The sequence below is a fragment of the Festucalex cinctus genome, chromosome 11 (genome assembly GCF_051991245.1).
Source record: "Festucalex cinctus isolate MCC-2025b chromosome 11, RoL_Fcin_1.0, whole genome shotgun sequence".
Taxonomy (NCBI): domain Eukaryota; kingdom Metazoa; phylum Chordata; class Actinopteri; order Syngnathiformes; family Syngnathidae; genus Festucalex; species Festucalex cinctus.
Window position 1 is genome coordinate 17,578,878 of NC_135421.1, and position 12,317 is coordinate 17,591,194.

At 37.6% G+C, this 12,317-nt stretch overlaps 2 protein-coding genes across 2 annotated transcripts in view; one reads left to right on the plus strand and one right to left on the minus strand.

Annotated features, from left to right (window-relative positions):
* col6a3 (collagen, type VI, alpha 3) overlaps nt 1–7,320 on the plus strand; it is a 77,638-nt gene extending 70,318 nt beyond the window's left edge. The window contains exons 35-43 of the mRNA XM_077536952.1: nt 443–545; nt 1,368–2,069; nt 2,987–3,092; nt 3,182–3,237; nt 4,462–4,728; nt 5,579–5,659; nt 5,973–6,053; nt 6,162–6,347; nt 6,530–7,320. Of these exons, the coding sequence (XP_077393078.1) occupies nt 443–545; nt 1,368–2,069; nt 2,987–3,092; nt 3,182–3,237; nt 4,462–4,728; nt 5,579–5,659; nt 5,973–6,053; nt 6,162–6,347; nt 6,530–6,570 (1,623 nt within the window). The 3' untranslated portion in view covers nt 6,571–7,320. The remainder of the gene's footprint in view (nt 1–442; nt 546–1,367; nt 2,070–2,986; nt 3,093–3,181; nt 3,238–4,461; nt 4,729–5,578; nt 5,660–5,972; nt 6,054–6,161; nt 6,348–6,529) is intronic.
* The window catches only part of mlphb (melanophilin b), a 140,952-nt gene that overhangs the window by 126,430 nt on the left and 2,205 nt on the right, over nt 1–12,317 (minus strand). The window contains exon 4 of the mRNA XM_077536956.1: nt 415–537. The gene's annotated coding sequence lies outside the window, so the exon portion shown is untranslated. The remainder of the gene's footprint in view (nt 1–414; nt 538–12,317) is intronic.

Sequence of the window (12,317 nt, forward strand, 5' to 3'; positions counted from 1 at the left end):
AAATCTATTATCGATCCATCCTTCTGTCCATCTAAAGTGGATATAAAAAGTCTACACACTTGCCTTATTAAAAAGCCACATTTTTGTGATTAAAAAATTAGACCAAAATCAATCATTTCAATAATTGTGACCTATCTGCTGTATAACTTAAAAAAAATAAAATAAAAATAAAAAAATGAGATGGGGAGTATAAAATAAACAACTGAGACGATGTGATAGCAAAAGTATGCACATTCTCTCATACTGGCTTAGCTCAGAGCTAACCAATCATATTCAAACTCCTGTTGAATGTGGGTCAGCAGATGGGTAAGATGTTCTAGTAGGCTTTTTCTGACATTGTTTTATTTTGTTGAAATGATGGAATTTTGACTGACAAGAAACCCAGTTGTGTCACAATAATTATCATATACTGACCTGATGTTGTTTTCTTTTGGCCCACAAGGTGAACAACACGGCACTGGCCCAGGTCATCGTCTTGCCCAGCCCAGGCAGCTCGCAGTTCGATTCAGTCATGACAAAAGTCATGAACTGCCATCTCTGTTTTGGTAAGAGCATCAAAGAATCTCAAAAATCAAGACAGTGACCCACTTTTAGGAAGAAAAAAGCCCAAAATATTAAAATAACTTTCATTCACATATCAATTATCATTAGCATGCTAAGTTAGAATTAGCATTAGCATGCTAAGTTAGTATTAGCATTAATATGCTAAATTAGCATTAGCATGCTAAGATAGCATTAACATTAGCAACAACAAAGAAAATAATCACAAATATTAGAAAATATAGGAACTCATATGGTCAAGATGCAGTAATATTAGTTGTGTTCACAGAAGATAAAGAATATATGCATGTGAGTACTGTCATGTAGGGGTTAGGGTTACATTTATTGCTTGACTGTTGGTGTTCAAATACCACAACACTGATGGTTAGCCTATCTGTGCGTTAGCATTAAGCTAGCGGACTTTCGTTGTATGATTACTGTAGATCCCTTCGTCTTGTTTTTTCTTGTATGTTATTAATTAAAGGGCTATAGCTACCACAACATTGACACTAGTTTTGTTAGCCTGTTTTGTGCGTTAGCATTAATTTAAGCTAGCGGACTTTCGTTGCATGATTACTGTAGATCTCTTGGTCCTGTTTTTTCTTTTATGTTACTAATCTTAAAGGGCTATAGCTACCACAACATTGATGCTAGTTTTGTTAGCCTGTCTGTAGCTTTTCACATGGTGCGTTAGCATTAAGCTAGCGGCCTTTCGTTGTTTGATTACTATAGATCCCTCTGTCTTGTTTTTTCTTTTATGTTACTAATCTTAAGTATTTTTTCCGAAGTGGTACGAGATCCAAAGAACGGTTCTTGCTCTTTTCCAGACATCTGCGCACCAAACCAAATGTGCGACTACATCCCGCCGTCGCCCGGCCGAGACCGAAGGTCTTTCGTGACCGACGTGGACATCGACATGGGCTTCGTGGTGGACAGCTCGGAGAGCACGTACCCGGCCGTCTTCACCGAGATCAAACGCTACATCGCACACATGGTGGAGCACCTGCAAGTGTCCCCCAGCCCCGACACATCGGCCCACCACGCCCGCGTGGCCGTCCTCCAGCAAGCGCCCTATCAGTTCCTGCACAATCACACCAAGACGCCCGTCCACGTAGACATTGGCTTGACTGAGCACCAGTCGGCGGAAGGTATCGTCAAGTTCCTGCTGGACAAGACGCCGCAGCTGGAAGGCGGGCGCTCGTTGGCGGCCGCCATGGACTGGACGGTGGAGCACGTGTTTGAGAAGGCGCCGCTGCAGCGGCCCCGCAAGGTGCTGACGCTCTTCGTGACGGGCGGCGTAGAGGAGGACGAGGAGCGGCTGGTGCGCGTGGCCACCGAGATCAAGTGCCGGGGCTACTTCGTGGTCATCTTCGGCGTGGGCGAGAAGCTGAGCGCCGGCGACACCCGCGTCCTGGCCCGTATGGCCAGCGAGCCCTCCGACGTCTTCTTCAAGAGGCTGGACACGATCACGCAGTTTTACGACAAGCACATGCTCACCTTCGGACAGATGTTGCCCAAGTACATCAGCAGTAAGTTTGGGCTTACTACGTTATTGCTCTATCCAATATTTTTCCATTACAAATATATATATTTTCTCAAATTTACTCTTCTATTCTTTGTGTATACATATTTAAAGAGGTACTTGACTCATTGAACAATTATCAGCAGTGAAAAGTTAATATTTTGTCCAGAATCAATTTGATAACCATTATATTTTATGTACAATTAATACCTTTAAAAACTAATTTTTCTACTTGTTGTCGACTGATGATGACATCACCTGTGCTGAGGAAGCAGGTAACGACCAATCATGGCTCAGTTCGCTGACCAAACCCAGAAAACAGGTGAGCCATGATTGGTCGTTACCTACTTCCTCAGCACAGGTGATGTCATCATCAGTCAATAGCAAGTAGAAAAGTTACTTTATAGGGGTATTAATTGTACATGAAAAATAAAGTTACATTAATTATAGAACAAATATTAACTTTTTACTGCTGGAAATGGCTCAATTAGACAAGTATCCCTTTAATCTTTTAAATTTATAATACAATATTTTTAATATTTTTCATCCAGTTTTATTTTTTCTCTCATATCCATGCATTTTCTATTATAGCCTATATATATTTTCTCTCATATTTTGTTGGATATTTTTCTTTTTTTATTTTCTATTATATGTATATTTTTTTCTGTCAATTTTGTTGGATATTTTTTCCTTTTTGTATTTTCTATTATATGTGTATTTTTGTCTGTTATTTTTTGTTGGATATTTTTCATGTTTTGTATTTTCTATTATATGTATTTTTTTATGAATAAGTTTCATTTTTCTAATACTTTTTACTAACATTTCTGACCAAAGTTTTGCATTACACACATACATTATTTCTGCTGTAATCTTTTTCAGTGGTTTTGTTATTGTCTGTCTAATCGTGTTTGTATTCCTCTGCAGTTGAAAACGCTTTCTTCATGTCGCCTGAAGTGTCCAAACACTGCAAGTGGTTCCAGAGCGACCAGCCACTAAAAAACCCTTTCACCACTCTTGCACGCCAACCCCAGTGAGTTTTTTTTTCTTTTTTTTTCTTTTTTGCATTACAGGCCTCATGATCATCTTTATCACATTTCCATGTTGTCTTCTCGTTTAAAGGAGTCACACAAAACCTCACGAAAAGCAACAGGAATCTCATACAGTAAAGCACAAAGGTGAGCTCCATTCTGACAAAGGCAAAAACTCATGACAAGTTGTTTTGTTTGTTTAAAAAAAAAAAAAAAAAAGCATTTTTTTGAATTTCGTACAATTAGACCAAATGTACAAATAGGTTAAAAAAAATAAAAAAAAATAAAAAATGTATGGATATTTTGAAATAAATATGAAAAATAAGACACCAGACAAAACAAATACTGCACATAAACATGTTTGGGGAAACTACAACATTGGTAAAGAAAAATAGATTAAAAATGCAAAAAAAAAAAGATGATGGAAAATGTGTAAAAATACAAAATAGAACTCATTACATTAAAATACTAGTATATTTGACAAAAATGTTACAAAACATGAGAATACAAATTACATATTTAATTACAATACATATTTAATTACAATAAAATAATACACATTAGATTAAAAACATCAAAAATATTAAAAATGAAAGAAAATCAAATAGACAAAAAAAAAATACTGCACCTAAACATATTTGGGGAAAATACATTGGTGTAGAAAAATAGATTAAAAATGCAAAAAAAAATAAAAATAAAAAATGTGTAAAAATACAAAATAGAACTTGTTACATTAAAATACTAGACTAAAAAGATTAAAAACATCAAAATATTAAAAATTAAAGAAAATTAAATAGACCTACAACATTGGTAAATAAAAATAAATTAGAATAAAAAATACAAAATAGAACGGTTACATTAAAATACAAAAATACTAGTCAAAAATGTCACAAAACATGAGAATACATATCACCAGACCAAAATAACAAAACACATTCGATTAAAAACATAAAAAAATATTGTTAAAAATTAAAGAAAATCAAATGGACCAAAAAAAAAATTCATGATGTAAAAATAGTAATTAATTTGATACAAGGCAGTTCAATTAAAATGCATTCGAGACATAATTTGAATCTGGACAGCTATTTGATTTAAAAATACAAACCTATTGATAGAAACACAAGTATTTGTACCAAAATATTGTGATTGAATATCAAACAAATGTTGAAGGGAGCATGAGAAAATATCAAAGTATTAGGGGGGAACAGAAAAACAAACAAAAACAAACAAAACAAAAAAAAATCGATTGAAATAAAAAGTAGCTGGATGATTGTAACTGATGTCGATTGATGTTTTTAACAAATTTCCACTGTTAGAATCTTCACCCATTAAAATTCATCTTGCTTGTTTTTTTGTTTTTTTGGTCTTCAGCATTGGACGCGGAGGAGCTTCACGTGTCCAACGTGACCCGCAGCAGCTTCAAGTTGCGCTGGACCAACCCGGATCCCAAGAATTTCGTCTACTTCCAAGTGATAGTGACGCGGCTGCACGACCACGCCTTGGCCGTCAAGACCAACGTGTCGGCGTCCGAGCTGACCGTGGACAAGCTGCAAAGCGGGCAGACGTACCACGCCGTGGTCACGGGCCACGGCGCCGACGGACACGTGCTCGCCACCCACAAGGGCGTCGTCACCACCAGTCAGTTCCAAAAACTAACATGTTAATGTGTTGCCACAGTTACCTTGAAAAAGTCACTGAAGTTACTTTACTGATTACACGATTTCACAAAAGCGGGTGATATTTTCATGTTTAGTAACTTAGTTACTTGACTAATTACTTGATTTGGACACATTTTAACTAAGTATTAGAAAAGTAACTTGTTACTTTAAGTAATTAGTAAAGTAACTTAGTTACTTTATTGATTAAAGTTACTTTACTGATTACTCAATTTCACAAAAGCGGGTGATATTTTCATGTTTAGTAGGGCGGTCAGTATCTGCTCAATGTAACTTGTAATCTAAGTTACTTTTAAAATAAAGTATTTCATAATTAACTTTTAATGCAAGTAAATCAGTAAAGTAACTAAGTTACCTTTCACATTCTGACGCTCTAACGTGTTAATGTGTCGCCACAGTTACCTTAAAAAAATAAAAAATAAAAATAAAAATAAAAAAAAAAGTCACTTAGTTACTTTACTGATTACTTGATTGGGGCACATAACTAAGTATTAGTAACTTTACTGATTACTTAATTTTACAAAAGCGGGTGTCATTTTCTTGTTTAGTAGTGCAGTCAGTATCTGCTCAATGTAACTATTACAGTAACTTGGAATCTTAGTTACTTTTAAAATCAAGTCATTAGTAGTTAAGTTAATGCAAGTAATCAGGAAAGTAGTAACTCAGTTACTTTTTAAAACAAGTCATCAGTAACTTATTTTTTACCTGGTAACTATGGCAAGATTGGTTATTATCAATAAAGCTCAAAGTGCTGAATATTTAAACGAGGCCCCGCAGAAGACGAACATTTTTTTTTGTTTTGTCGCGTACAGAGGCTGCAGCGCAGCGACCAATCATCAGCAGCCAGGTTATCACCGCTCCAGTAAACATGCCACTGGACAAACCAGAAACGGGTAAGTACACATAAATCACTCTGCTTGGTTTTATATCCATCCATTATCTGATTTTAAATATTGCGCACAAGTAATACACATTTAAAAAAAAAAAAAAAAAAAAAAAAAAAAAAAAAAAAAGATCCTGAAACTAACAAAACTAAGCATTTATTAAAGAACTAAAACCAATTCAAACTAAGAGAACGACCCTGAAAACGAATTAAAACTATCTAAATTTAAAAAACAAAACTCAAAACAAAATGAAAACAAACTAAAATGAAAAATTCCAAAACTAGAATAATAACCCTGGTTCCCGTGCGTTTTATGCTGTCAGTGCCGGAGCCTGAGCCTCAGCAGCAGCAGCAGCAGCAGCAGCAGCAGCAAGTGGACAAGGCAGAGCGCCACCCGGCTCCAGGTTCGATCCTCAAAATTTCCACAAATTTCCTTGTCTCGTAATTTTCGCATTCCAACCAGAAAAATTACTTTTTCACCTTAAACGATTGTCTTGTGGGTTTCTCACCAGCGGCTTCCACGGCCGTGGACATTTGCCAGCTGCCCAAGGAGGAAGGCACGTGCGCCAAGTTCGTTCTCAAGTGGCACTACGACGCGCCCAGCAAGAGCTGCGCACGCTTCTGGTACGGAGGCTGCGGCGGAAACCAGAATCGCTTCGACACGCACGAACAGTGCGCCAAGGCTTGTGGAAAACCAGGTAAGAGGGGTTTTTCACGCTGATGACAACCCGTGCCAAATGAAAGGACACATTTCACAAAAAGCAAAAAAGGTGACGAATGGGCTTTGCGAGGGGGAAAAAAGAATTGAAGGTTTGAAATTGCGTTTGTGTGTGCGTGTGATGAGGATGGCAACCATGTGACTTTCTCTATTTGCCCGCAGCTGCCATCAAGCAAGGGGTGATGGCGTCACTAAGCACATAGGAGACGGATTGCACCCGTGGCCAGCCTTTACCTGTGTTTTGAGGAGAACAATCCACACTGGTCATACTGTACGAATGGAGGCTGCACTGGATTCCACACAAATGGACTTGACCCCGCCCCAATCTCTTCAGAAGCTCCTTTAACAACAAAAAATAAAAATAAAAAAACAAACAAAATCCCCTATCACAAATGAAAAGCAACAACGTTTGCCGCATGATTTTTTTTTTGTTTTTTTATCTACTGGTGCTACTTGGTGTTTGTTTTGCAGATGGTTAATGATGTGCATTTTGTTTTGTACAGTCAAGTTGTTTTTTTTGTAGTGCAGATTTATACTTTAAGCGAGCGGTCCAAAAATTGTCGCCTACATTCGGGACTTGCATGAATCACTCGCCAAGCTTCTTATTCACCAATTGGTTTTTTTGTCTCGCCTTTTTCCATGTCATTCGATACCCGTGTAATCGTTTCTTCTTAGCCACAAAATCCCCCCCCCACACACACACACACACACACACACACACACACACACACACACACAAAAAGTTTACACGAGGCTTGAGTTAAATTGCTAGCAACTGCTTGAATGCAAATTACATGAAAGTGCACTTCTTGATCCACTGCCTCAAACAAACCAAAGCAATTTCATGATAGAATGTATTTGTTGAGCTGTCTTTGTTTTTTTGTTTCATTTACTGAAACTTGTGTTTCATCTGACTATAGAACACAAAAATAAAATAGACTTTCTAATAAACATTCAGCATCTGGTTTTTGTCCGCCTTCATCAGTTTTTCCAATTCTGAGCGTTTGTTGTGTTCGTTTTTGTCTGATACACGGCGCCTCATCTGAATATGACAGTTAACAATTTGGTGGCGATGGGGCCAATTCCGGAGCAAGGTTATTTTAGTTAACTAAAACTAACAAAAAAAAATAAAATTCAAAAAACAATTTTGTTAATGAAATAAAATAAAAACGAAAATGCTTTTTAAACTAGACAAAGTGAAATTTCTGCAGAAATGCCGCGGGAATGCTGAAAGCTGAATGCTAATAAAATATTTCCCAAGCGAGATTTGAACCAACGCACTTGCATGCCTTCGTAACACCAGGCAAGTATTTAACATGTGAGCCAACTTGGCTTGTTGAAAATCATGGCTAATGGCCTATTTATATTTAAAAGTGTTATCCGAAAGTACCCTCCATTCATTTAGATGGAAAAAATGGAACTAATGATATCCAATGGAAAAATGCAAAATAAATAATATTCATGCAGTAGCGCCACATAGGCATGCAGTACCCGCAATTCATTTAGATGGAAAAGTGGAACTAAGATAGTTGGTATGCTTTTCATCAGTTAGCATAATTGCCATGTATACGTTTGCAAGGTACAGTCGGAGGTGGGATTCGAACCCGCGACCTCCTGGTTACTGGACAATGCATTTTACCAAGTGCATTGCCACTGGGCAATATCACAGAGCTGGTAATGCCAAGTTGTATTTATGGAGTTAGGGGGACTTAGAAAAATTTGACAGTCCCATTGAAAATGAATGGGGAAAAAGTTTACATTTAATGTTAAAAACTAAAATGAAAAATTCCAAAACTATAATAACCCTGTTCCGGAGGTGGACTCAATTCAGGTAGGATCCAGGAAAATGTCAAAAAAAAATTAAAAAAAATTATTTCTCTACTTGTGACAATAATATCGATTTCCATTCCATCAGTTTGCTCACTCTTTTGGTTGCGTTTTGAATCAATCAAAGATATCGAAAAAAGTCTTTGATCCACTGGCTTATAAATCGGTGACACCGTGTTAATAATGGTCACTGACTGAACTGTCCACTTTCAGTCGAAGTTTTATCTGGATAAACTCGAGTTTCCCACTAATCCAGAATAGGATAAAAAAAATTAAGAAAATGGATGATCTGATCCATGAGAGACCTCAGTTTAAAAAGCCGTATGTTATCACGCTTGAAAAAGTCAATCCAACTAAATCTGTTCTGCCAAGTGAGAAGCAGATGTCTTCTCACCCCAAGACCCCCCCCCCAATCGAGCACAGTTTTTCCAGATGTTACATCTCTCGGGATTCTAGAAATATTATCGCAATAAAGTCTTCATTTCCTGTATTAGTCCCCATTCAATTAACATTGACTCTGGCTTGCAAGTAAGGGGAAAAAAAAAGAAAAAAGAAAAAGAAAAAATAAATCACTTCATGAAAAACGTAAGATTCACATCTTTGGTGCGCTTCCTGTCAATCAGTCAAAAAGATGTTTCCGGGGCTGCTTTGCTAATTCCAGCACATTCGGTGTACTGGATCGCTAATCGCTAACTCAGGTCGTTGCGGCTGGCTTGACTGCTCTGATGAGTTGTGACATATTAAAAATGATAGAGCACTGTTCCTTCGGGGTTTTTTTTTTATTTTTTGTTCCAACTCAAACTGCTCAAGCAGCAACACGTGCAGCCGTCCGAACGTAGATGACTCACACTTGCTGGCGTTTGCTTCTTTCCAACAAGAGCCATAAAAGTCGAGGGGGCTATAAATGACTTTCACATTGAGGCAGCAGTAAGCTGTTAAATTCACTCCAGCGCTATCTGGAACTCCAGCAGGCTCAGTGGTAGCCCAAAAAAACTGAATTCCCCCCCCCCCCCCCCCCCCCCCTTTTATTTGGTGAGGTGATCTTACAGTCTGGTAAAAGTCACTCAGTAGCGCCCACTTGAAAGTTAGAAAGAAAAGAGAAAAAAATAAAATAGGCCACACCCACTGGAAAGTTTGAAAAGACTTGACTCAGCAGTTTCACTGATCCATTTGAAATGGGGTTCAGATTTGAATGTCTTATCGTAAAAGAAAATTCTCAGGGACCTTGAGGTGAAATTGAACAGGAAGTCGGATATTTTGCTTTGTAGCAGCCAGTTTGGCCAAATTCCAGAACTCCCACAACGGCCCTGCGTTGTATAAGTTCACCCATCCATCCATTTGAATTAGCAGACTCACTGTTGACTCAGCACATTCGGGTGTTAAAGTGTAACTGACTGGGAGTTGGTGGACTCATCGGAAAGACAACGGAATCGGGATGATTCAATTCTATCAGTTCAGCGACTCAAGTTTAGCGGACTCAGATGATTGGGTTGAATCGGCTCACACACACGAGTTATAACACTTGGATTGGTTCATGAGTAAAATACGTTACAGTAAACACCCCAGATGATTGATGGGTGATTGACAGCAGATTCAGATGAAGTGAACTGTGAATTGGAATCACAGGGGGACTCGGATGATCGGGTTGTATTCACAGACTCTAGTTGGTGGATTCTGAGAAGTCGGTTGTATTGGTTCCCGACTGGACTTAGAAACATTCAGTTGTATTGTTTCACTGGACCCAGTTAGCGACTCACCCGACATTTTGTGGGCTCGGGATGATTCAATTGCATCGGTTCTAACAGGGGACTCATAAGACTCAGCTGTATCTGGTCTCTGACTAGTTGGTGGAATTAAGATTTGGATGTTCACACAAGTCAGTGGCCTTCCGCATAACTAAATCAACAGGAAATGACACAGATGTGTCCCAAAACCAACAAGAAGTGACACTAAATCAACAGGAAGTGACACACAAGTGCCACCAAATCAACAGGAAGTGTCCCAAAATCAACATGAAGTGCCACTAAAACAAGAAATGACAGAAGTTTCCTTAAATCAATAGGAAGTGCCACTCAATCAACAGGAAGCACCCCAAAATCAATAGGAAGTGACTTGGATGTGTCCCAAAATCAACAGAAAGCATCACTAACTCAATAGGAAGTGACACAAGTGTCCCAAAATTAACAGGAAGTGCCACTAAATCAACAGGAAGTGACACACAAGTGTCCCAAAATTAACAGGAAGTTCGACTAAATCAACAGGAAGTGAGACAGAAGTGCCCCAAAATCAACAGGAAGTAACACTAAATCAACAGTAACTGTCCCAAATTGAAAGAAGTCTATCGTATAGGACCACTGAGTCTAGACGGCAGACTGTTGATTCAGCTGCATCGGTTCACTGACTCCAGCTATCGGCCAACAACACCGACTCAACTTTGGTTCACTTTAGAAGGGGACTCGAGTGTAACGACTGTTCAATGTTTTGTTGCCTCTTGCTCCCACCCACCATTTTTCTTTGGCTCCTACTGGACCCTGGCAGCACTTTCCCCTGTCTAACGGACTCCCCTGCCTTCTTTTCCTCCATCTTTTTCTCATCTGCGCTCTCTTCCGAGTCTCCCACGTCCTCCTCTGTCTCATGCTCGTGACTCATCCCGTTTCCCACATGGAAACATTTTCACTGTGTGGATGTGAAGACTGACACATGAAACTACTCTGCAATGTGGCAGCAAATGGAAAGGAGAAGGAAGGAGTTGTTTGTCCACACATTTTTTTTTCAGGAAAACAACTGCATTCTATGAATAAATAAAAAATAAAATTTCAGAGTGATGGCTGCTCATACTGTATTTAGTGTTTCTGACAGTAGTATAGTTGTCGTTTGGTTTCTTTGGTCTGCTGCTTGCCGCAAAAGTAAGCAGACGGAGAAAGATAGAAGATACAAACAGTACAAGTATAGTAGATACAAACTACAATCACTTTTTTTTTTAATCAAGATTTTTGTGTGATTCTGTTTTATTCCCCCCCCCCCCCCCCAATTCTTATTTTAGAACATATCTGCCATTTTCAGCAAACTTCATATTTTTCCTCATGCATTTTTTTATTGAACTTCATGTGAATGGTGCTAATAGTTATATTTGTGTATTTGTTTTGCCTGATTTTGTATTTTGAAAATTTTTGTAATTTCTCTATTTTAGATATATTTTTGTGACATTTTTCTCCATTTTATTTCCGTTTTCACAATGCATGTTTTTTTTTTTATCAGTTGTCTAATATGTATGAGTATTTCTTCCTAATATTTGAACATCATAAATCTCAAATCTCTTTAGGATTTTGTTTGACATTTTCATTTTTTTAACATCTCATGTACATTTTTGAGTATTGGTTTATTATTTATTTATTATTTTGTATTTCTTAGTATTCGTGTTTTTTTTTTTTTGTCTGTCGTATTTTAAGACTTTTTTTTTTTTTTTTTTTTGTAAATATTTTAAGGATTAGTTTGGCTCTCAGACAAAATGACTGACGTATTTCATTGAGCTAAACGGTTGATAGTTTTTACCCATGTCCTCCGGTCCTCGGTAAGCCATCACGCCAATAATTGCACAAGACTGCCCTCTACTGCTTTTCATTTGTCACACTAGAGTACTGTACTGCATTCAGTGCCATGGAAAGAAGTGCAGGTCATCTTCTTTATTTAACAGGTGACGTGACCAACAGCGGTCGACATGACACTGACTCATTCAATCTAAAATAAGCACAAAATTATACCTGGCAGTTGACATCTTTAAGATTCAACTTCCTACCTAAATGAGATCCCATGTGTTTTTACATATTAGTTGTGTGCTTATAACACTTATTAAATATTTATACATTTCAGCTAATACTGTATACAATATATAAATGCATTATACATATCCATATGTCTATTTTATGTTGAATATATTTGTTGTAAAACGATTTAGTAATTTTGTCTACACTTATGTATAACAATTTCTATTACAATATTTTGATAATGTAGTTATATTGTTGTAATATTTTGTCAACATCTGTGTATTTTCTGTCTACTACTTTGTACTGTAATATTTTGGTCATTTTTGTAGCCAACTAGCCATAAGGGTGTTTACTGCAGT